We start from the raw sequence: 24,959 nt of genomic DNA, 5'->3' as shown, positions 1-24,959 counted from the left end.
TTTACACCCAAGGACCATTTGGTTCCCATCTCCCGGTAGTGCCGGTATCGAGGCCCTTTCCCTAAACATGCTCCCCTAGAAACGACTCACTTGTACCAAGGGGAACTATCGTTTCCCAAATGTTGCGAAATAAAGCTGTTCGCATAAAAAAAAAAAAAAAAAAACCACTGAGTGACAAGTCTGCAGAGCGGAAACGATGACAGCGAGACGCGTTTTCACTTTTCCGTGAAGACGCGAAGCTCCAGACCGGAAGTGTGTCCAACAGAAGTGGGCGGGGACACCGTCACGTGACTGCGCAGTTGCGGGAAACTCGAACGGCGGACGGAGTGGCGCGCGGGACTTTACTGAGCGCTTTACTTTGGTTTGTTTTCCTCTCCCTTCAGTCACATCGCCTGCAAGTGGACTTTTGTCATTATTTTAACACCGCGTCCGCGTCGTTGTCGCTAGTTCGAGCCGAGCGATTTGAACTGTGTGTTTTTTCCGTGTAGGACTGCGAGCTGCGGGGTTCGGGCCGGGGCCGCTAAGACTAAGTGGCTAACTTTACGGCCTGTCAGCGCTTCTTAATAACACTTAGCTTATTATTATTGATAAAAAAACTTTACACTTTTTGTTAGTTTTGGCTTATTTAAAAGTTATGAACAAGCGACTGCAGAAAGAAAACACTTCATTTGTGTGGTTTAAACTTAAAGCTTTAAAAGTTTCCTTTCATGTGTGTTTCTCCGCTGTGCTCATATCATCATGATCTCCGTGTTCTCGCTCTCGCTCTCTCTCTCTCTCTCTCTCTCTCTCTCTCTCTCTGTGTGTGGGAAAGGCAGAGACGCCGTGCAGATCATCATGTACGGCCTGGATGAAGACATGAAGGGACCGAAGGTGGAGGATGTCAAGTGGGGCATTTGTGTCATCTGGGAGAACCTGCAGTGCCCCATATGGTGTGTGTTCGTATTTGCATGTATTCAATTAACGCAATTAACACATTTTCCTCCAGCAACTGCCTGGAGATCTTCAGCTTGCGACACACTGACCACTTGAAAAACAACCGCTTTTTTTTAGCATTATTTATTGTCATCATCCAGTATTTAACTAGACAGCTTACAATATGTCTGGACTATGCTATACACTGTGTGTGCGCGCACACACACACACACATAAATATATATATATATATATATATATATATATAAAATGCACACACATACAATTTTTTTCCAATCATACAACAAAGTTTTTTTTTTTTTTTTTTTTTTTTTTTTTTTTTTTTTTTTTTTAAACTTGAGCAATTGAGGGTACGTGAAAGATGTCGAGAGAAATGAATCGCGGGTTTAGAGTTCTTGCCTTACATTATGAAGGTTCGAATCCCACTCCTGCTGTAGTACCATTGATCAAGGTACTTACCCTGAATTTACCAGTTGATTGACCTTGTAAGTCACCTTTGACAAAGGTGTCTGCTAAATAAAAGTTAAAAATTCCATACTCTGTGTCTGAAGTAGCTAGAGCACAGATTAAAATTAGTTGTTTATTTCAAACAATAGAAAAGAAAGATGTAATTACATGAGTGGAGAGGGGGTTTAAATTCCTTTGGTAAAGTGGAAAATAACTCGGCTTTGATTAATTTCAGGAAAATAATTGCATATCTTGGCTTGAGAGGTTGGTAGAAAACATAGACTATGAAAGCTGTTTTGGGTAAAAGCAAAAGCTAAGCCATATTGTTGATAAGAAATGAATAATGAGAATCCGGACGAGCTCTTCTGTTCCCCTGCTTTCGCCAGTCATGTGGGTCACAGTGTGCACCAGGTTCTCTCTGTGTGTGTGTGTGTGTGTGTGTCCACTTTGCTGCTACAGACTAGAATGTACAAAAGGTCAGTTTGGTACCTTACAGTGTCAGTTTCTACTGAACACAGCCACTGAGACCTTGATCCTTTCCATATGCTTTATAGAGTAAGAAATTTCAGGTAATGTCTGTGGCTCCTGACAAACTACCATTGGTTCTGTTTTTTTTTTGCCACTCATTTGATTTCCTTCATACATTTCTGTTCAGTGAACACTATCCCCTGTGTGTTGTTTGTAAGCTATGAAAGTGAAATTATAGCCTAATGGCGGTGAGCTCTTTGTTTTTAAAATGCGCCGCTTTTAATTAGCAATTAAAGACTACCGCAGAATGTGCGTTGGTCATCACATTGTATATTGGTTATTGTCATTTTTCCTTAGTTTGGATTTGATGAGTACTCCCGTCTCGACCAAATGTGACCATCAGTTTTGTAGGTGAGTCTTACCTACGTTATGTGTTTATGCCGTACATTGAAATGTAGCACCCATCACTTATAGCAAATACTAATTAAGATTCATATTTCGGCCATATAAATTTTCTGTATGAAAAATGTAAATAAGAAGTTTTTGCTGACCTTAACACAGCTGAAATGTTTTGGATGTTTTCCAGCTTCTCTCTTACTTTAAAAAATACTTTGTCCTCTGGAAGAGTGCATTACATTAACTTGATGTCTGGTTTTCATAGTTTTTTTGCCAATTTTTCCTTAGATTTTGCATCCTGAAGTTGCTGGACAGTACCAAGAAGCGGGAGGCCAACTGTCCGATTTGTAAAGCAAAGGTCACAAAAAGGTGATACACGGTGTTTTGCACACAGTTGATTTCCATTGCACGTTCCATTCAATATTTGACAGGGTGTGTCAGAGCAAGTAACGCATGTCTTCTGTACGCACAAATATCTGATACATCTTGAAGAGCCAAACTCATGTTTCTTTGGCACCAGCTTGAAAACTGCTGTTGTTTACTTGGTTGACAAATTGTGATCCTGAATGATAAAAGTATGTTGCGTTGTTTTGTTTTAACTATTGTCCACAGAAGTTTACAGGAGAGCCCTGGGTTCCAGAGACTTGTAGAGGGATTAAAGAACATGGTCCAGGCTTTTGAACAAGATACTTGCATGAGCTGTAAGTCTATGTAGCTACATTACTTAGACCATCCATTATACACTGCACTGACTGTGGAATGTTTTATCAATATGTGACTTTTTCTCTTTGTATAGACTCAAATGAAGCACCCCATACTCTGGAGCTACTTGGGTAAGACCTACAGGACAAGTAGCAAACAAAGGAATTTAGATGAAACTGGCAGCACAGGGGATCTGGTAGCATGTTCATTGAGAACTGTCTTGTCACCTTAAAGCTGATGGTTTCGTTTCCAGGAGGGGCTGAACTGCTATGCTTTTGTGCTAGGTACTTAAACTAAATTACTCTTGTAAAATATTTAGTGGTATAAATCATTGAAGTTGTAAAAATGCATATAAAGCATTGTCTAATCAGTGAAATATAAAATTACTCGTACTAACTTTAAAAATGCATCCGGTATTAAAGCAAGTTTGAGTACAGAATGACATATTGAGTGGAGTAGTTAAATAGAAATAGGTCCTAAGGAGAACTCTTGGAACATAAATGTGTCTGATGTAAACGTTTCCCCTTTTATTTGTCAAGTGTTCCAAAAGCAGGGTCAGAAACCCCATTCTGTGAAGAAGCCTCCTGTAGTGATGGGCACCGCAAAAGCAGTACTGACAACAGCCAATCCCGAACACCTGGTGATGCTGCAGCATCCGCGTCATCCTCCGTTGAAGGTACGATTCTGTTTTCATTATGTGTGTAACTCCAGGATTTTTCTTCTTCAACTGTCCAGTACGGGATTTCAGCGAGAACTCCTGTACTCGCACGGTACATCTCCTTGTAGGAATGGATAAGAGCAACACTGTTAGCAGTTTTTTTTTTTCTTTTGTTTTTCATATAGCCAAGAATGGCTTTGCAAGACTTATGGGTCTTGAAGACTCAAGCACTTTCATCTCAGAAGAGGGCTTGCCAAGCGGAGCCCATGACATACCCAAAACCTCAGGAGAACTTGATATTAGGAGCACATGTGATATTTTTGTCCCTAATACAGATACCCTGGGCCTAAAATTAGAAAAACCTTCCATCGAGGGAAAAAAGTCCTGTGAAATGGGTGTGAAAATAGTGCTCCCTCATGAAGAATCTTTTCAACATACCCAGGGCTGTGAAGATATGGAAATTTGCAGTGAGGAGAATCAAACAGATTCAAAACGAGACAAAATTTTAAATAATAGCGAGAAGAAAAGCCTGGAAAAAGTGTCCAAGTGGCTATTAAATATATCTCCAAATGACCGAGATAAAGGTGACCCAAACCTTGATGGAATTTGCCATGAGGACTCTCATGACTGCACATCTAGAGGAGAAAGGTCTTCATTCACTGCAAAGGGCAACAAAGATGAGGTGCAATCAAGGAATCCTAAGCAGTTGAATCACAGGCTGCCTTTGGAAGAAAAAGTGTTTGGAGTGACATACAAAAGGCATCGTAAGTCTAGTGGAGCTCAAATCAGTAGCGCCCTTCCAAATATTAGAGCAGCTGTAGAGCAGCCCACATGTGGTTCAGCTGAGAAAGTCCAAAGTAAGACTGTGAAGAAAATGAGGATTAAGAAGCTAACTCCTACTGACTTTATTAAGAGACCATATACTGGGGTGGAGGGTCACAGCCCTGTGAAGGATGAGTTGGAGGGTGGAAGAGAAGTGTGTGCTCTCAAGGGGCAGTCTGCTGATGCAGGAGCAAAGACACGTATTGATGAGAGAAGAGAAACAGGCACAGATGGGAGAATTCTGAAGGAGAAGAAATTGTTGGAAGAGGAAGGAATTGTGATAGATGGTCCTGTTGGTCAAGGAACCACAAGGAATAATCTGCAGAATGAATTTCAGGAGTTCAGTGACGGTTTGATACCAAAGCTGACAGAAACAGAAAATGGCAAAGCAAACAAATGCAAGCAAAAGAGGAACCGAAGTAATAGGAGCGCAAAAAGTTGTGCTAAAAAGAAGTTATTTAGGAAACCAAAGGCACTGGACCTGATCTGTGGAGGGCTTAGCTCCTCGGATTCTGCACCAAGTCCTTCTGAAAGACCTTCATTTCATGAAGTCCAGATTGAGAGTTACCCCAGTAGTAACCACAGAGGAACCCCTGATCTAAAGGGATTCCAACAGAGCGGAAGGCTGCAGCCTTTCACAAAGAACATTCAAGAAAGCACAAGGAAGGACCACCAAGTAGATTCTAGAAATACTGTTTTGCCTGATTCCAAAAATGGGCAGGTGCAGTGTTCAGCAGAACATGAAGATGCTGAAAGGACTGTTATGAGCAGTAGTGGTGGAAAGAAAAATGTGATGGAAAGGCCTGTTGTGCAGAATTGCTGTATTGCTTTTGAGGACATGATAGAAATTATGAAAGATGACACCAGTGTTCATACAAATTCTGAGGAGCAATGTCAAAAGCAACCTGGCACTTCTGAACACGGTTCACACCTGTCTTTTGTTCCCAATACAGAAACCCTTCACGTTTCACCTCAGCATTCACTAATTAGGGGTGTGGCCCCAGTGTCCCAGATCGTGGCAGAAGACTTGCCAGAAGCCAACTTTGAAATTCCTTTGCCTGCTGGGAATGTAGCAAGTGAGCCAATCCTCACTGAGACAGAAGACTGCAGGAATGATGGTGAACTGGACACGGAACTCTTGCTAAAGACCTTTAAATCTACTAAGAGGAGATCCTTTCTTATAGGTAGTCCTAGCAGCAAGCGTTCCAACAGAAGTTCATTTGCGGCTGACAAGTGCAACCTGGAAGAAGAGCAAAAGAATGACGTCTGTGACAAAAAAGGTCCAGAAAAGGAACCTGAGACCCTATATGTGGAAGATTCTGTGGAATTGGTGCAACAAGGAAGAGAAACATTGTCTTTTGGAGTGGTGAATCATTTAGCTTCCGAGGAGACTAAAAACAAAAATTTGCACTACAGTCCTAAATTGTCATGCGTGGGTTCAACTAACCCTTCAGTTTGTGACGTATCAGCTCAAAAGAGCTGCAGGCGCCAAAGAAGGAAATTTAGAAACCAGCGTAGAACCACTTCCAAACCTCTGGAAACTGAGGAGCTCTCAAGTTTTGATGCTGGGAAAAGTCATAATTATCCCAGCATACGTTCTGGTAGTTCTAGTGAGACCGATAGAATCAAAGAGCTGGCAAGAGCAAGAAACGGTCCGAGCTCTAGGCATTCAGTGCCCAGTGAAGAAGTGGGTTCTGAGCTTCTGTTCCCTACATCCACTGCCTCTGGAGAGGAGCCACAGGATCCTGCTAACCACATCACAGAGAATCTGCGTTTAGGATCATCAGACCCAAATCGAGGTCTGTCTGAAGCCTCTATGTCAGCTAATGAAGAACATGGAGCTTACAGTGGCCAACATCTTGGAGAGCCACCCACATGCAGAGTAAACGACTTTCAGGAGTCCTCAATGACTCCAGATGGTCTTCTGCCTCCCAGTGTAGAAGGTACCTTTGGTAAGGAGAGGAGGAGGCCTCGGAGACTTGAGTCCTCTGAGTCTGAGTGCAGTGATGAGGAAGATCAACTTCCCTCTTTTGCTGAGATGCTTGAACCTGGCAAATCCCATGTGGCAGTCGCAGACAAAGAAGTTCTCTTCAACTCAAGAAATCTCCCACTCCTACCCCAGGGATGTCCTGGGAAATTTCTCTGTGGAGAGGCCGGTAGATGCCCCAACCATGGAGTGTCGTCGGTTTCGGAGTGCATTCCTGCCAGTCAGATGTCTGTTGATCTCTTCGGCACCCCAGAAGAGTGTGAGTCTTACTTGTTGCTTTTGAATAAACTAGCAGTTGTGTTTTGGACAGCTTATAAATGTGCTCTGGTGGACTTTTTCGTTTGCTGTTTTTTCAGGTGATGCTGATCCATGTGACACTGGTTTATCTGGGCAGTGCTCTCAGTTTTCCTCTGAAATTATTGCCACTCAGGTAGGGGTGTGCCCTATTCTCACTATAATGCAAATATTTCACTTTTTTCAGTATGTCCTTGGTCAGTATCTCATGTGACACAGAAATTTAACTTCTGCTGTAGTTTGTAAAGTCTGTCTGTCTGTTACCTGCAAAATAATAATAATAATAATAAACTTGTGGATGCAGGAGCAGTGTTTTCCACAAGGTCATGTAAAAAGTATGATGCCCCTCTGAAGTGAATAAAGCTTCTTTAATTGGAGGTTTACATTATGCGATTAGCAGGGAGGTCGTTCAAATCTTTGTTTAATTAAGACTCATTATTTATGCACCACAGAATGTCTAGAGAAAAATTAATAGGCCTAACCAAACACAGCAGGCGCAATTGTATTCTCACAGTATTTGCATGTGAATGAGGGGAAACCTTTGTGTGCCTTTTATTGACCGAGGTTTTATTTCTGGCAAACTGTTTGTAGTCTGCAGTACTTGTGCTATTGTGTACAGTACCACAGTATTTGTGGTGTAGGACACTGCTGTCTTTGGACCCAAAGGTTCAATTCCCACCTTTGGCTCTAGTACTGTTGAGCAAGGTACTTACCCTAAATTGCTCCAGTAAAATTACCCAGCTGTGTAAATGGTTGTCAGTACCTTACCAAATCTTGTTTGATTCTTTGTTCATTTAGAGGCTAATTTTATGGTTTGTAGCACTTATTCTATTAAGTGTCAGAGTCCATGCCAGTCAGTGAGCTTTGACTTGCAGCCGCTGTTCCTCTTTTCCACAGTAGGTCTTTCATTGTTTAATACATGATGTCATGATCAGCAATAATGTTCTTTCCACAGTTAATAATTTACAGTAATAATTTACAGTTCAGACAGAGTCATCTGGTGAATCTCTTTTCTTGTGGGTTGTTTTTCCCCTTCCACAACATACCATCTTTAATGTAGAAAGAGTACATCTCTATAATGGACCGTAGTGTATTACTGTACGTGAAGAAGCAAAGGGAGGATTGTGCTCGGTGTCCACCAGGTTTCCACTTGTTCTTTAACATGAGCTTCTCCAATCCGAGAAACTGTCACCCGGGGGAAGACGGACTACTAAACTAACTTCACAATGGGCTCCTCAGCAACTTTGCAAAGTGCATTTCATTATGCATGATGACATGTAACCAGGGAGATGTTTTTCCCTCCTCTCCTCACACCATCAATCTTCATGTGCTTCTTGTCAGTCTGCATCTCTGCTCCTGAAAGTGGGGGGTGGTGCTTTAACAACAACAGTGAGAGTACAATACATGTCTTAGCAGTTTTGACCAGCTGTGGGGTTGGACTTGTGCTGAGACTTGCTTATGGCTTTGTCCTCTTCTGCTGAGGCACTCAAGGTTTATAGAGCTCCGGCTGTGGTTCCCAAGTGGCTGAAAGTTCAACGGAATCCCTGGGAGGCTTCATCACTCACCCCCTTGTTGCCATGTTCTGGGGACAAGGAGATGTTAAACCCTTGAGTACAGGGTGAATGGAGAGCCCTGTCCAGTCTGAGCTCTCACTGTGTCTGCTTGTCCCTCTGAGCTTCCTACATCTTCATCATGATGCAGAGCAACACACACACGTGTGTCACGTCTGTCCTTGTTTGTGTGCTTTGCTGGGAATTTCTGCAGTTGGAATCCACTGTAGTTTTTGATCATTAACTAAATGACAGTGATATACCTATTTTTTGTTGGAATCACTTTAATCTATGAAAATAGACCACGTAACCATGGTGAAGCACTATGGTAAGCACCGACACTAATGTTCAGAGGGCGGGTTTATTGATGCACCCAGTAAAGATTTGCCGGACGGTGAAGTGTAATGTTTCCCACCCACGTGGTTCTTAGCAAAAGCTGGCGATGCAGGAGGAGCTACACCGGCTGGAGAAGATGATGGCTCTGGTCACAGAAGCTCTCCATCAGAAGGGGGGCACCCCCGAACCACCCACACCGCATTCTGCAGAGCCAGCAGGTGAGACTGCTTCGTTCTTCGTCCATTGTTCCACAAATGTATGAATCACTGGCCAAGCTATGAGATGTACGTCGCTTTGGAGAAAACATCTGTTAAATGAACAAATGTACATGTAAGCAGCGTTTCAACTTCTGCATTCTGGTTTTCCTTCAAAGACCTTTCACTGTTTACAGAAGATTCTGATGTCCCTACACCGGTGCCCTGTCCCGATCAGAACACAGAGAGATCCTCTAGGTAATACCTGGTGTCCTAAGTCTTATAACTAGTGGAGACTTCGTCTAACCAGATGTGTTATCAGACCTGCTTTAGGAGAGACTAATTTTCAGCATGAGTTAAGGATTGAGGCTTTCAACAGCCTTATTCAGGGTAAAACTGTCAGTCTAAGCTTTTGATCCATAATTTCCTGGAGCTGTTTTGCTCAAGGATGCAACAGCCACATCGCTTCAGCGATCCTTCAATTTGTGAGGTGCAGAGTCCCAGAGATCGTGCTGCCTGGTACGCGCTGCCGCAGCCACTGCTATAAGCGGGAATCTCCGGCAGTCCACTGCTGTGCTGCTTCTTCTCAAACACTGAGCAAAGTTTTGAGCATCTGGAGGAGGAGCGATGCATCTTTGAAGACAAGCAGATAATCCCCCTAATGAAGCTGCAGTGAGCTCATGCTGGGGAGAATGAAAAGGCCATTAGCAAGTGCCTCTTATTTGTCACTTGGAGCACTTAAAGGGAAAATGGTGTGCCTCTGTCATTTATCTCTCCTGCCTGGCTGCTCATCCTGCCGGCATGTAAGCGCTGTTCTCTGGAGGAGAAAGGAGGGAAAAACTAGGAGGCGGCATAGCTAGGTTTTTAACTGACACGCAAACCGTGCAAGGTAGCAGTGATTTATACGAGATGACGTGCCGCTGAAAGCCGATTACTTTTCACGGCAATGACTGGGTTATTGCCGCCAACAATCTGCTCCCCTTCATTTGTGTAATAAGCGCTCTTCTTCCTCAGTCTCCTAGTGACTCATATGGCTGTAAACCGAGTGTGCTGTGTACATATGCTGTGTGTATTTGTGTTCCTCTTCTTCAGTCGGGCGCGGTGTGTTCTGTCTGCACCCGTGGCTCTCGTTTCATACAGAGGAGTCATGAAAAAATGCCGCTAAATGAAGGACTTGTGTTCCCTTCACTCAGACCCAAGCGCTTTCCCGCGCCTGCTCTAGTGCCTCCCCCCAGGAGAGGAGCCCCAGGCTGCAGGAATGATGCCATCTCACCCTTGCCGGGCCTTGTAATCGCGGAGGCTATCCAGGACGAGAGCCCTCGAAGCTCAGGTATCGCAGCAGTTGCAGTGCTTCAGTAGAGATGATGTCATCAATCTGCCAACTATAACATTGTGCCCAGTGTTTGTGTCAACTACTGTCTGTAGAGTAAGTCACCCCTTTGTTTACCTGTTTATTCTGAGTTTGGTCCCAGCTGAGCAGAGGTGCTCTATATAGATAAGGTTCACTGAGATCCTTCTCCACTCATCCTTCCCATCACTTGTGATCCTTTTGCGGTGCTCTGGCCCCACCGTGGCATGAGTAGTGTGAGGAGTGTTAGCAGTGCTCTCCTGCTAAAGCAGCGCTGATGCTGCACTTTGGGCACCTCTCAGCCGTCACTATGGGCCGTGCCGCTGAAGGAAACGTAGCTATGTAGTGAGGTACACTGGTTTACAGCAGCATGGGCACAGACTTGGCTCCCTCTTCCCCAGGGTGTGTGTCTGTCAGGAGATCTGGCACGAGAGAATTTAGCTGAAATTAGCAAATTAATTTTCTCTCCTTGAACTCCATAATGTTCCTTGAGATAAGTTATATCTCGGCTGCAGAACAAAGTGTGCCCATAAAATTCCAGCACAGGTTGAACTTACCTTGTTCAGTTTACACTGACAGATAATAAAACGTTCATTTTAATTAGTAATTTAACAATTCTATTGTGTGCAATATATTCTTAGTGAAGCAGTTCGGTTGCTGGAATTAAAATGGTCCGATTTTTTTTTTCTTTCTTCAAATGAGTCCCATAAAGGACGCGTTTCCTGCCATGTGTCAGTGTGAACTCACCCAGTCGCTCTGCCCTCAGAAGCCACTGTAAAAGTGCTCCCGCCATAGTGGTAATTGGGTATTTTGCAGCACTTGGTCGGTTCATTGTGTGTGAAGGACAAAGGAGAGACACTGTTTACTTTGAGACATGTACTGTCAGGTTCTGTGCTCCACCGCTAGCCTGAATAGCCATCCTTGACTGCGACAGACCACCAGGGCCTGCTGGAATGCACAGGGCTGTCTGTTTGACTCCGCTGGCGATGAATCGCTGTCAGGGCTGTTGTCTGTGTGCGCCGCTGAGGAACTCATCACCAACTCCATTTATTTTCTAAATGCGATCAAGACTATGTGTGCTTCATGCTGATGGTATAAACAGTTCTGCTGAAAACATGTTTTAAGTGCCTCCTCTGCTTCTAAAATTGTCATATCGAATGTCACGGAAATGTGTTCGCAGCAACGATACACAACCTTTTGATGTTTTCAGCCAGCCTGGCATTTTGTGACACTTCATATTTTGTTGTGTCTCCTCAATATTCCTTGAGTCCGTTGTTTGACTCCATTTCTTCGGTGGCTCTGCCCTGTGAGTTCCATGTACCTGTATTCCAGCAGGGCGGCGCTGTAGCACAAGAGGCAGAAGCATGAAAGGCGCTAAAGCCATAGAGGGGACCAAAGAGACCGCAGCGGCAGTGACACTGGACAGAAGAGAGATCACTCTCTCAAATCCCACAACTGAAGCTCCACTGAGGGTCATGCCACTGGCAGCAGACTTGGAGCTGGGATCCAGCGTCTTTCCAGCACTACAAAACAGGAGCCCTGTCCCTACAGATGTGCCAGCGCACCCACGGAGCGGACGTGGAAAGATGATGATTGTGGCGTCAGGCCTGAGCACATCAGAGCTGGTAAGTGAGGAGCTGGGCTGTGCTGAACAGCTTTCCATCTCCAAAGTTGAGGTCATATCCCAATTTCCCTGCTTCTTCATAAGATTTGGTTTTATTTAGGTCCACTTCATATTTTTGCCCTTATTGGGCTAACATTCCAGGCTGTGTTACATTAAGTACTAGGTAAAGTACTTCTTGGTTTTCTTTTTACCTCCCTGGTTTAGTCAGTGGTGAAGAAATTTGCCAAGAAGACAGGGGGCAGCATGTGTACGCAAATGACCCCCGAGACCACCCATGTCATCATGAGGACAGGTGAGTCAGCTACCCAGCAGCTGCTGAATTAAACATAAAACAGAAAGGCGAATCGGTGTCTGGTGGGTCCTGAGCCATAGCGACACAACTGCCAAACCCACCGGCCTTAATAGTACTGTTTTTTTTAATCCTCAAAGCAGCCTCATCGAAAGCACCACGTTTGTAGCCCGATGGTAGAAGCGCTTTGAAATGAAAATGTTTCCTTGGCAACTAGCAAATGGAATTTCAGGTTCTTGATCTTTCAGGAGAGGCAGGTGCTGGGGGCGGAGGGACACAAAGTACTGTGTCGCTGTTCGTGGAGTCGGGTTTGAGCTGAACAGTTGTGACGTTGACCCGACCGCTCGCACACAGGTTTGCAGTGTCTAATGCATAAATGCTTGTCCGGCGTTTGCCTGTAAGGCACCCTGGGGTAACACTGTGTTTCAGTGCGCAGGGAAAGTAAAGCCGTCACCTTAACCACTGTTGTGTTCCCTTTGCCTTTGCAGAAGGGTTCACGCCGGAACAATAGTTGCTTTTTAATGCAACTGCATGCAGGGAGAAGAGATATTGGTGCGCAGTGTGGCTCTGGTCCCCCGCGGCTCCTGGGCTCTGGGATGGGACATGGGTAGGAATATGACTCTGTCTTAGTGGAGCTGACATGTCCCCCCCGTGCGCCAGTCACTGTCATCCTCTTGGCGAAGCCCTGTGTGTGTGTGTGTGTGTGTGTGTGTGTGTGTGTGAGTCATGGGCTGGTTTGTTCTGGCGATGCCGACATACATATATATATACTCTTGGTGAAATATGAAGGTGTGAAAAACCATGCGTGTCACTTCACATGTGGGTTACTGTGGTTCTGCCTTTGTGTAGAGCAGTAAAATAGCAGCACATTAAGTGCAAAGAGCAGTGAACCTAAACAGAACGTTAACAATATTTACATTAATCACACAGTGCATTACTTTACTAGCGTACGTGTCAGATGTGTGTGTCATTTTGGTGGCGGTGCATTCAGTGCCAGCTGTTTAAAATTCGGGCTGTTGCGTGGTTGTTATATCCTGGGGCAGAGATACAGCACAACAAGGTGAATCTCCTGTGAATCCTTCTCTCTGATGTGAAAGGGTTTGCAACTGTGCATTCCTCACAGTTAAGAGCTCTTCGCACCTTTCGGGGGGGGGGGGCGCAATGGCAAGAAATGAATGCGCTCCAGAAGGTATGGTCGACTGGTAGAGGCCACTGCGCACAGAGGAACTGATGGGGGAAGCAGACCTGCTAGGCTGTAGGTGTCACTCACCCTTCATGGCCTGTGAGGCTCGAACCTTGTTGAGGAACTTGGTTCAGCTCCCAGGTAGTGAAATTGGCTGCCTGTCCTCTTGGCACTCATACTTGCGCACTGCTGCCCTTTCCTTTCAAATACATGCTATTAGTGTACTTCCACCATAAGTGCTACTGAAATACCCAGTGGTTGTGTGTCATAGTATAGAAATTCTGATAAATTTTATTGCTAATTTGTGTGCATAAATGCATCCCTTGTGTTCTTTATGAAATGTAGATTTATTTCTCAACCCTGAAAGATATTTGTAATTGGCCTACCCTCAATTTTCATGAAGGGGACTGAAGTTGAAAAGAACTTCTGCCCAGGTAAGTAAATGGCTGGCAAGTAACATAGTGAGTAGTGCTGTTACCTTGCAATTGTAGGACCTGGATTTGAACCCCCCCCCATCTGCTCTCATGCCTTTGAGGTACTTAGACTTTTGTTATGAACCTCTGAGTTACGCCGTTTGTGGGGGAACTGGTAGTGTAGTGGTTAGAGCTGCTGCTGTTGGACCCACAAGTAGCAGGTTTGAGCCTCACCTCCACCTGTAGTACCCTTGAGCAGCTCTACAAATGCGTCAATCACTGTAAGTAGCTTAACGCTGTGTCATGTTGGAGAAAAGCATCAGCTAAATGAAGTACTGTAATGTTTACATTGTATTTTCTTCACCGTTTGCTTTTTCTGTTATACCCTTTAGATGGCAGTAAAGCACACTGAGTACACATTGAAATGTGGCATCTGAGCAGGGGGCGTAGTGGTTGAAGAGCAGACATGGTGTCAACACAAGCTGGGCTTTTCTGTAGTGTTCTTATTGTGTGAACACAGCTGCTCAATAAGAACTGTTTCGCTAAACATCTAGTTGTGTTGAAGTGTGTGAAACTGCTTAAAAGTATCTGCTAAGAACTTGAATGATACAGGACCAATACGAAGATGACGGCCGTGTTCCCTGCATTAGGCTTCATCGCTATCTTTGGAGTGCCAGGAAGGCTGGTGGGGAAGGCGCAGCAGAAAACGGCGCAGTATTGCAGCTAGCAATGAGAACAATAATTGTCGGCTTTGGCTCCTTCCAGCGAAATGCTCTCCTGTGTGCATTAGAGGTTTAAACTGAGATTTTCCTTCTTCCTTTTCCTTCAGACACGAGCGCTGCAGGCTTTTCTGCGTGTACTCTACAGGACTAATACCCACACACCTTACCAGCCAGGCCTCGCTGCATGTGTGTGTGTGCGTGCATGCGTCTGTCCAAGTGGGGTTCAGCAGCGCGCACACACCCTTTTGACACACATTGTACTAAGGACCACTGCATCACCTTGGTGCTCTGGACTGATCTTCGCTGTATGTCTTTGTCTGTTTGTCGTCACTCTGCAGACAAGGAGCTTGTGTGTGAGCGGACGCTGAAGTACTTTTTAGGCATTGCCGGGCGCAAGTGGGTGGTGAGCTTCCACTGTGAGTATCCTGGGTTCTCAAGGACCGTCAGACTGGGCTTCATGTGGGAGTATAGTGCTACTTTTCATTCTGCATAAGGGGGCCTCCCTGAACCCCAGCGGACACAGTGTACAGTGTATGGAAACCACACGCGTCTAGTGTCGTGTCATTCGTCCTCCAGGGATTGCAGAGAGCTTCAGACAAGGAAAAGTCCTGGATGAAGTGAGTTCTGTTCTTTCTTAACCCTCCACTTGTTGGAATGTGAATTATGTGTCAAAAGGGGAACACAGGCAGTCCTCAAATCTCGACATGCGTCTCTCATGACACATATGTGTGTCCAGCAGCGACTGCACTTTGATTACAAAACTTTTCGTTTCAAGTTACTTGTTGTTTTAAATGGCTGAAGGGCAAAAAGTGAGTACACTGGTGTCCGACTTAGGTTTACATGTATTCATTTAGCAGACTCTTTTCTCCACGGTCATGTACATCTCATAGGAAATACAATATGTGCATCACATTAGCAGAAAGAGACACTTGGGAACTTTTGAGTAACAACTTTTCTGTGCACAATTTAGCGTTTTTGTTCACACACAAAGGGAAAGGTTGTTGGTACAGAACCCGAAGAAACAGTGCGGGAGCCCTGTTCGGTTCTCTCTTTTTACTTCATGGTACACTTTTGTTTAGCAGTATCACATGATGTTGGTCAGTAGAGGAGTGTACCTCTAGCCCACCAGTACACTATGCTACCCCACCTCCTGCTGCTCCTGACCTCCAACTCTTGAACCTTTAGGCGCCGTTTGAAGTCCGAGGCGACATGGCAACCGGGAGGAGTCACCGAGGACCCGAAAAAGCCCGTAACACCAACGAGCAGAAGGTGAGGGGGTGGCGCGCTGGTGCACAAACGGCACATACCCATTGTTCCACTCGCTGTGTAAGCAATAACTGGCTGGTGGGTGAAGTCGACACGCAGGACCCACAGCCGCTAGAGCGTTAATTTTTCCGTCAAATGGGGAAAGACGGGCGCTCCCTTCCTCCCATGGGCTCACTGGTGGGTTGCGTGTTTCCCCAGCTTAGGGGTGCTAGTGTGTAAAATTAAAGTGGTGTTTAGTCTCATGAAAACCCTCCTCCTGAAGGTCATGCACCTTTAATCTCTAAAAAGGTGTGGATGTTCCTCAGCGAAATTCCGCTGTGCACTCGACTCCTTTCATGATCCTTAATTAAATTTTCCTGTAATTTCAGGTCTTTTGGACATTTTTTCGGTTCAATAACACATTCAATTTTATCGCCTTTGCGTCCGTGCAGATCCTGAGGCTGAGAGGCACGAGAGAATTAATTGATCCTTGTAGGGGGTGCGGTGGCGCAGTGGGTTGGACCGCAGTCCTGCTCTCCGGTGGGTCTGGGGTTCGAGTCCCGCTTGGGGTGCCTTGCGACGGACTGGCGTCCCGTCCTGGGTGTGTCCCCTGCCCCTCCGGCCTTACGCCCTGTGTTACCGGGTAGGCTCCGGTTCCCCCGTGACCCTGTATGGGACAAGCGGTTCTGAAAATGTGTGTGTGTGTGTGTGTGTGTGTGTGTGTGTGCGTTTTGTGTTTATCACAGAGGAAGAGTCTGATGGGGGGGAGAGCAAGTCATGAGGAAGGTTCTTTTGAGACTGTGTGTGTGTGTGTGTGTGTGTGTGTGTGTGTGTGTGTGTGTGTGTGTCTTTTTAACGTTACCCGAAGACTCCAAGGGAGCATTTACATGGGAAATCTAGAATGGAGAATTCGTTCATCCATTCATTGAAGAAGCTCTTCCACGTAACAGGAGGCAGAGTATGACCTGATAGCACTTCAGTTATGGATCATCTGTATGTATGTGTGTGTGTATGTATGTATGCTGGTCTTTGCTCTCATTGATTGTTAAAGCAGTATGTAAAACACAGTTGGTCATATCAGTAACGTGTGTTCATGGACAGTGGATATGATTCAGAGAGAGATTAGTGGTGACAGTTCGGTGTTGGAGGTCGTCATGTATGCGTGTACAGGTTGTGGCATCGGCGGTAACGCTGTTACTACACACTGGTCAGTATGAACTTCTACACTGTACATGCATCAGTCCTGCCTACAGTGTGTCAGCCCATGTAATATGTGCACTGGACGTGGTTACCTGAAGGGTGTTTACAGCATTCATCTGATATTTCAAACCATCTTCTGTCCTCAGCTGCTCATGAGGGGCTTTGAGATCTGCTTCCAAGGCTCCTTCATGGATATGACCACAGGTACGACAGCCTTGCTGCACTTGTACTCTGGTTTAATTGTCGGAAATACTCCACATGAGTCATCTGCCTTTTTTTTTTTAATTTTATTTTACTGTCAGTCTCTTCCCACAATAATAATGTTGGAATGGCCTTTGTAATATTCATTGTTTTGGGTTTCAGTTATCACTATTCTGTGTTGGACAGAATTGAGCTTCCATGAAGTGGGGAAAAACAGTTAAGAAAAAAGACCCAAATAGCAGTACAGTGGGTACAGTTGGTACAGCAGGTCACTGCAGTGCAATATTGCACAAAAAATGCTGAGAACTGCATGACTTTGGTCCTAACAATATTCATTTCATAAAAATAAAAAATGTGTGGGTTTTTTTATGCTGCCAGGCTATGAATGTGTCCGGGGGGGCATTGAGACGATGATTAATTGAACTTAAAGCCGGCAAATGAGATCACAGCTGTCTCTCGGAGTGGGCATTTGTTCACAGCCTTGTGCCAAATAGTGACCTGTGTGTTGGAAAATGTGTGGGGGGTGCTCATCTCATTTTACTGGAGGTGGGGGGGACGGGGGGCACTGTTATCTTGCCACTGCAGTGCAGCCTAATGGCATCTGCAACATCCATATTCTTGTGTCTCTTGTGCATTTTGGGTCGGATTCCTGAAGGATTTAGTTTTGCGCATTGTTGGAAATATGATTCCCACCCCCCCCACTCAGGAGGGCAGAGATGTATCTTTTTTGGTTTCAGCTCGTCTGTTCTGTTTGTGGAGCAGGATCTGTGGCTGAATGTGTGCAGGTCCCACAAACAGTGTTGTAGCTCTGAGCGCAGAGCTCAGTGGAAGTGATATCAGTCCAATGCCCAGCTGTGTAAATTGATGAAAAAAGTGCAGCGCTGTGCGTGCGTGCGTGTGTGTGTGTGTTGGCATCTCTTGAAGTGCTGTGTAATACACAATAATAATAGTTAACCTTTGAGTGGCCGTATTGACTGCTTGTGCTGAAGGTTCTTCTTACCTAAGAGAATTTTAATGGCCTCACACATGGAGCTTGAAGACTGTTGTTTCGCTGTAATATTTGTGATGACAGCTCTGTTGAATCACGGGACGAGGTTAGAATACATAAAGACCTTTTTTTTGTGAAAATAAACACTTTTTCCATTGGACATGACAGCCAGGAAGAAAGTGAACTTTGTGGTACTGCGGTTTGAAGAGCATTTGTCCCGTTTTTGCTCTAAACTGGATTGTACAGCTGTGTGCTGCATCTCGGGTACGAACTGGAGACGATGCTCACATGGATATTTCATAAAGCTGCTGACACATCACACAAATCCTAACGTGGAAGGCATTTCAACTAGTCTGCGGTCACAGAATGAAAGATAGGTGTAAAGTACCAGCTAACGTGGTAAAATGTGTGTTTGTCATGTTTTGCATCCAAGCTGCGTTCGCTGACTCGGTGTGTTGTCATGGTGTCAAAATCCTTCACCGGACGCACTTCGTCTGGGAAGTTCTGTTTGGCCCAGCTTAACTGCATGTTTTCCTAAAGTCGTCGTGTAAAAGCAACGATTGCCTTGAAACATCGCAGAAACATTTGCTTGAAAGGGTTTTAATCACAGCTGGGTGTAGCACAAATTCCTGTGTGGAGCGAAACAGTCGGTGCTGAAAATAACTCGGCGCTCAGGCACCGTTCCTCCTCGTACGTTTTCAGCTTGTTGCAGTTCCACGACGTCCCGTCTGGCTCCACCTCCAATTATCAAGGCAGGCAGACTAGCTGAGTTGTGGCCAATTCACCATGTTTTCTTCAATATTTACCTGAGCCCAGGCAGCAGGTGGAGAATGGAAAGGCCCCCTCCATCGCTTTCTGTACACATCCAGGGGCAAGTTGGGCGGTCGGATGCTGGCCTACCCCCATGGAAGGCTTTCTGACCACTAACCTGCCAGTCTGCCCCACGCACACACTCCTATAGCAGAAAAGGGGAGAAATGATAAGAAAAGGTATTAATTATGTCCAGACATATGTAGACAGAGTAGAGCTTGTGCTTCCCTAAATTCTGCCCTTTTGGAGGAAGTGAACATTTTGGGGATGAGTGCCTTATTCTGTTGCGTCCCTTGTTGTCTTTTGTGGTTTGGAGCCATTCCTTTACCGCAGTAGAAGGAAGGAGGTTGTGTCTAATGGGAGGAATCAGCAGAGGCGGCTTTGCAGCTCCCCCCCAGAGTGCTCCAGTAATGTTTTTGCTTCCACAGTGAATTGTTAACTTGCACCAAATGTTTGGCTCTGAAGATGCAGTGTAAAGAGGTGCTTCCCAGGGGCCTTTCGGTGACTGCATGAGAAGAGCATTATTGGCCCGTATGTCTTCTTCCCTCTGGAAGTCCAGATGGCCTCTGGGTGTGGTAGACGGACTGGCTGTCTTCCGTTAAACGTATCCCTCGGCCGCAGCCACCGTGCCGCAGTCCTGTGGCTACTGCAGTAATTCGGGTAAAGGGCCTTGCATCGCTCAGGTCTGCAGTAAAAGGGCCAGTCGCTGGACTAGTGCTCTGAAAGCCCACACTGCGTTAGCTGTCTCACACCAACCAACCCACCGTCACATCACACCTCTTGTTTACCTCGCCTTTGCTGCGATACCTCCAGCTGTGACTGGACATACAGCTTGACGGTGTGCAAACTGACAGCATCGTTCTCCTCTGTCTCGGAACCTCCTGGGTGCGTCATCGCCACACGTTGCACACTAGAGATAATTGTCGAGGAACGAGGGCAGAGAGGCCTGGAATGCGTAGTGCAGCGCCAAGTGCTTCTCTGCACGGTGACAGAGGCCTCAAGAGCTGCGTCTCCTTGAACGATCCAGTTGAGCAGTGCGAATACAATTTCCTGGTGGCCTCGTCTATGAACACAGATGAGGCTGAGAGCTGTTCCTTTCAGCAGGACTTCCTCACCAGGATGCTCATCTATTATTTATGTGCCTCATGAGAGAAGCCCATCAGATCGCACATTTGTGCCCATATCAGGGCTTAAGGGTGCAGTCTCTGCTTGTGTGTGTGTGTGTATAAAACTCACTATCACTTTGTACTGAATGCATTTTTATAAGCAGCTCTCAAAATACTTTGTTTGAAATAGACCTGGATCCATGAAAAGAGATATTAGGAATTGCTGTGAACTCAGCACTAGAGACAAGTGTATTATTTTCACTGTCATTTCTCCGGAGATTGACATCAAGTCTGTCCCTTCTCTCAAAGTCCATTTGCTGAAGACATGCAGGGTGTTCCCCTTGGGGGGGGGGGGGGTCTCTGACCCAGGCGGAGGAATCGAATGAAGATTGGGTTTTGTGTTGAGTTCACTTCTCATGCGTGTTGGACTAGAATGCACCTGTACACTTCCCTCGTTGTACTGTCCCCCAGCAGGACTGCCTTTCCCTCGCTGCAGCCCAGTAGCATCTTTTTGCCCCTGGTAACGGTAGCAGGCGATGGGTCTTTAGACACAATGTAGTCCACCGCTGCAGGGAGAGGACATGGTGCTGCTGCCCACCTTAACATTGGTTTAGCGGACGGTTTTCTCAAGTAACACACCATTCAGCGTAAACCGAAATGTGTGACAGTTTCAGCTCCTGTTCACTGGTCCGATGTGCTCGTGGACAAACTGTCCTGTGCGCTCGGTGCAAACCCTGAACCTGCAGCTGAGCTCTGCTTAAACCCAAAGTGGAAACACCTCGACCGGAGTGTTTGGCTGCAGAGGGCGACTGATGGCTGCTGGACGGTGACAAGGAACAAAGTGCCGTCTCAGTGAGCCGTCCTCGCCCTTCCTTTCATCCATGTGCTCCCAGTGCCCTCCCTTCCTAGACAGGATGTTCATTTATTATTTATCACATAGTGTATGTGTCAGGGGATCAAGTGTTGGATTTCCACTGCGTGCATGCGTGCGCGTGCACACACACAGAGCAGAGGATGGCAGATGGCTGTAGGAATTCCCAGTGTGGACTCTGCATGTGTCTGTTCCAGATCAGCTGGAGTGGATGGCAGAGCTATGTGGTGCGAAGGTGGTGAAAGATCCGCTCCTCTTCACCTCGAGACGCGTAAGGACCCCCTCATCCTTGCTTCTGCTTTCTTTGCGTTTCCTCTTCTTCACACTCTTGTTGACTTTCTCCCTCCTTGCCGTCGAAGAGTGCGGGAGCTGCACAGAGCAGCGCTGGGAGATGCTGAGCTCAGCTGCTGTTCCCTCAGACAAGCCCCTGTTGTCTAGGACTTGACCCATTTGTGAGATGGGGGCGCAGCTGGATGAATGAACTTATTCCCCCTCATCATTTGTATTCCATTAAATCCAGAGCTTCTATTGATCGTTCTTTTAATTGATTTCTCTTTGTCTTTACTCTTTCAGTTTACTGTGCTCAAACGCGTAAGCAAGACGTTCCTAAACACCAGGACAAATTTGCATTTTACATGTACACGGTGGGAAGGACTCGAATGGAGATGAATGAAAATGAATTTAGCGACAGAATGCAGTGGATGGATGTGTTTAAAAATCACATTGAAGTTAGATGGAAGCACAAGGTTCACAGATTCTTATTCGAAGGATGAATAAATAGAGACAGGCTGTTCTTTAACACTTACTGCTGCTTTAAATGGTCTCTGTGTACCTGCAGGTTAGCCGTGTACTTTTGGTGATATTGAGTCCGTTTTTCCCACCTTAGAAAATCCTGTTTTTGGCCCAGTTTGCTTCTCCCAGATACAGTCTCTTTAGCAGAGAGAGCTCTGCTCCTTTCACACACACTGCTGTAGCCCCTCAGCGGTTTGCGCATTGTGAGCCATGTACTTTGGCACGGAGGCCTCGACATCCATCCAAGAAAGTTCTCCTCTCTCCTCCGAACATCAGTGAGCAGCCGGACTGATACGGGTCCCACGCACAACGCAGCGTCAGAAGCACTCCGAAGGCTGTAGCGTTCATGTGGACGTATCCTCACTTTGAACTGTACCTCTTACCTGCGCTTTCACCACTTCCAGAAATCCAGTCGGCAGCTGGTGGTGGTGCAGCCTAGTCCTGAGGACACGCAGACCACCTACAGAGGTGAGCTGTCGCAGGGGGTCCCGTCGCAGTGTCTCCACGTTGTGGGTGGAGGTGTCCGGTGGCCCTCGTCGTCTCCGTCACGTTTGTTGGACAGCTGGACTAGCGGGTTACATTTCACTCCAAGGACCCAGGTTCGAATCCCACTTCCTCCTGAGTGTCCTTTAGAAAGGCGCTAACCTGGAAGGGATATGGTAAGAGTACCGTGGTTTCTAAATGGGTAAATCACATTGTAATTCACCTTGGACAAAGGAATGAGCTGAGCAAAGGCGAATAAATGCTGAACGCAGGAAACGCAGTCCCAGAAGCTCCGGCGAGTGTGAATCCAGTGTGCGTGCTAGTAATGTCTTTCTGTGTGCGGACTGACAGGTCAGGGTCTTGTCTTGACAGCTTCTGCCTTTCAACCTAAAGCCCAATAAATTGTGATACGCTACCGTCTGCCACAGTACCGTGGTAACTCTCACCGTTGTGTCCGCAGCTCTCCAGAAGAGGGCGACAGTGGTGTCCCGAGGGTGGCTGCTGGACAGCGTGGCCACTTACACCCTCCTCAGCCCTGATGGCTACAAACCCTAGAGCTGCAGCCCTGCCGTTGTCCCGGACGCACTTCATGTGCCTCCATTTCGTCAGCACTAGTTTCCTGTGCTTTATTTCCCTTTCATCTTGGTCTTGCTTTTTCACCCAGGGAAATTTGCTTGCTCATTGTGCTTTTTTTTTCCTCTTCATATATGTGTATAGAAACATAAAAGTACACACACGTATAAAACCTGTGAGACCTGTTGTGTTGCGCTTAGGATTTCCGTCCCATTCAAGTTTATGGTTCATTCATAGTTATGTCTTCCTGAGTGATTTGTGTGTGCGTGGGGTGGGCAGATGGGCTGTAAGAAGAGCTGTGCTGATTTTCTCTCTGGACCCTCCCTACGCTCTACCAGTGAAGTGGGGGTGGAGCTGATGCCATCTATGGAGAACTTCTTTTCCTGTCCCCCTTTGGGGGAATCTTCATGTTTTCATGTTTAACTGCTGCGCATTAAATGAAAAAGAATGATTTTCTTGTCATCTTGTTTGTAATTTTTGGTGCAGCTACTTTCCTGCCTGTAATTCTCTAAGACAGGCACAATTTTACCTTAGTTTACAGTGCTTACTATGTCCACCGACCCCACAAATCCTGGTTGCTGCTGACATTTATATGTGATCTGTGATGAATGATGATCTCCATGAGCAAATGTCATGTAGGGGAGTGGACAGCCTACGTTGCACTTCCAAATGAGAGGGTAGTAAATCTAATATCAAGGTAGAAAGTTGGCCGTGGAGGTACATCTCTCCTGGGCCACTGCTTGGCACGTGTGTGTGGAGCAGCTGTGTGTGAAGTTCCTGAGATGGGTTCTAATAATGCTGTGGCCGCACTGCCCCAAGGCTCTAGATGTCACTGCATGTTCATATCCTGGATAAACATCTGCAAATATGTGTCCAGATGTGACCGAAAGTATCAGCTCTGTCAACCACTTCTGTTTGAGCAGTGTAGGGTTTACCGTGTTTTATTTATTTATTTATTTATGTGGGTAATTTGAATCCCACCCATTTGTCAAGAGGAAGTGGCACATAATGCTTGCTTTCACTAGAGGGACAATGGGTGGAAAGAGGAAGTGCGTTCATGGGCCGCCTCCATCAGCCGAGTCCAGTAGCAAAAGCCACAGACGAGCTTCTAGCGCTCAGAAGATGTCTCCATGTTCTGATTCGTTGTGGATGGACACACAGTACTGTCCACATAAGAGGAGACGCGAGCAACGCGGTGCACGGAGCTCATGGGCCGCAGCGGTGCGAATTGGTGCTGCTCTCACATTAGCTCAAACCTCACCTAGTTGTGGTGAGATGCTCATGGTTCATCGCCATCTCCTGTGGCTCCAGTTACTGCTTTGGCACTGGACCCCCTGGACCCCCAGCCTCCTGCTCCTTTGAGCAAAGAAAAAATGCTGCATTCATTCATGTTGCTTTGAAGTAATTGTTGTTTTTCTTCACAGCTGGTTGAAAATTGTCAGGGCATGCAGACGAGTGCGGTACGCGACCCTGGTAAAGGGCGGAGACTGCGGTGTTAGTCTCCAGGGTCATGAGGGGTAAAGGTCCTAATTTCACTTGGGAGATGCAGTGCAGCAGTTCGATAATTAAATTTTTTTTTTTTTTAAATGCCCAGTTCACCTGAAATGCATCTTTGGACTGTGGGAGGAAACCAGAGCATCCACTATGAGTTTACATATCTCCGCTCCAAATGGTAACATTGTGTTGTGACAACATGGAAAGAACTTTGCACAACAGGAGTCGCCTTTGGGCCCACAACTCTTTCCAGAATGTTCTGCAGCAATGAGCAGTGAAAGGCCTAAAGGGATTTATTAACATGTTCAGCTTCACGTCATTAATTCTGCGCTGTCATGTGAACATCTCTAGTACAATACAGGGGTCATGTGGTCATTACTGGAGCTCCGGCGGCGGGGGGGACGACGACGTTCTACCACGCAATACGACTGCGGACAGTAAGATACATCGTTTGAACTGCGGTGGAACTACAACAAAATGCTCTCAAAGTTCTGCTTCTGCTTCTTCCCGGCACTGCGGGCTTCCCATCAGCAATGTTAAGTGCAGCAGGGGAAAAACACGGTCCCTGTGGGGTGTCCGAGGGGCCGAGCGAAACTCCCCCTCCTGTGGACCTCGGTCCAGCGATGGTCGCAATGACCTGCGACTTTAACGCTGGAGAGAAGGTGCTGTGTGTTTAGTGACTGATCACCTACTGCTGCAGTAGTGCTTAGAGCTGCTGCCTTTGGACGCAGGTTCGAATCCCGCCTCCGGCTGTAGTTCCCGTGAGTAAAGTACTTACCCTGAATTACTCCAGTAAAGTTACCCAGCAGTATAAATGGGTCAATAATTGG

At 46.2% G+C, this 24,959-nt stretch overlaps 1 protein-coding gene across 6 annotated transcripts; it reads left to right on the top strand.

Annotated features, from left to right (window-relative positions):
* Positions 1 to 287: 287 nt before the first annotated feature.
* On the top strand, positions 288 to 23,061 carry LOC108918991 (breast cancer type 1 susceptibility protein homolog). Of its 6 annotated transcripts, none has more exons than XM_018726682.2 (21): positions 288 to 361; positions 816 to 929; positions 2,206 to 2,259; positions 2,533 to 2,613; positions 2,857 to 2,945; positions 3,041 to 3,077; positions 3,486 to 3,622; positions 3,790 to 6,672; positions 6,770 to 6,843; positions 8,688 to 8,811; positions 8,967 to 9,045; positions 9,981 to 10,117; positions 11,468 to 11,760; positions 11,964 to 12,051; positions 14,705 to 14,782; positions 14,943 to 14,983; positions 15,552 to 15,635; positions 16,958 to 17,015; positions 20,985 to 21,058; positions 21,984 to 22,047; positions 22,523 to 23,061. In XM_018726682.2, the coding sequence occupies exons 2-21, from the start codon at positions 835 to 837 to the stop codon at positions 22,615 to 22,617; spliced, it is 4,665 nt and encodes a 1,554-aa protein (XP_018582198.2). In that variant the 5' UTR covers positions 288 to 361; positions 816 to 834; the 3' UTR covers positions 22,618 to 23,061. The 6 variants fall into 6 exon arrangements, with proteins under 6 accessions (XP_018582198.2, XP_018582232.1, XP_018582214.2 ...); XM_018726716.1 differs by having other exon boundaries at positions 309 to 361; positions 812 to 929; positions 5,380 to 6,672; XM_018726698.2 differs by having other exon boundaries at positions 309 to 361; positions 812 to 929; positions 8,985 to 9,045.
* Positions 23,062 to 24,959: the final 1,898 nt, after the last annotated feature.

This window comes from Scleropages formosus, chromosome 20 (genome assembly GCF_900964775.1).
Source record: "Scleropages formosus chromosome 20, fSclFor1.1, whole genome shotgun sequence".
Classification (NCBI taxonomy): Eukaryota; Metazoa; Chordata; class Actinopteri; order Osteoglossiformes; family Osteoglossidae; genus Scleropages; species Scleropages formosus.
This window is presented reverse-complemented; position numbering and strand designations above follow the sequence as displayed.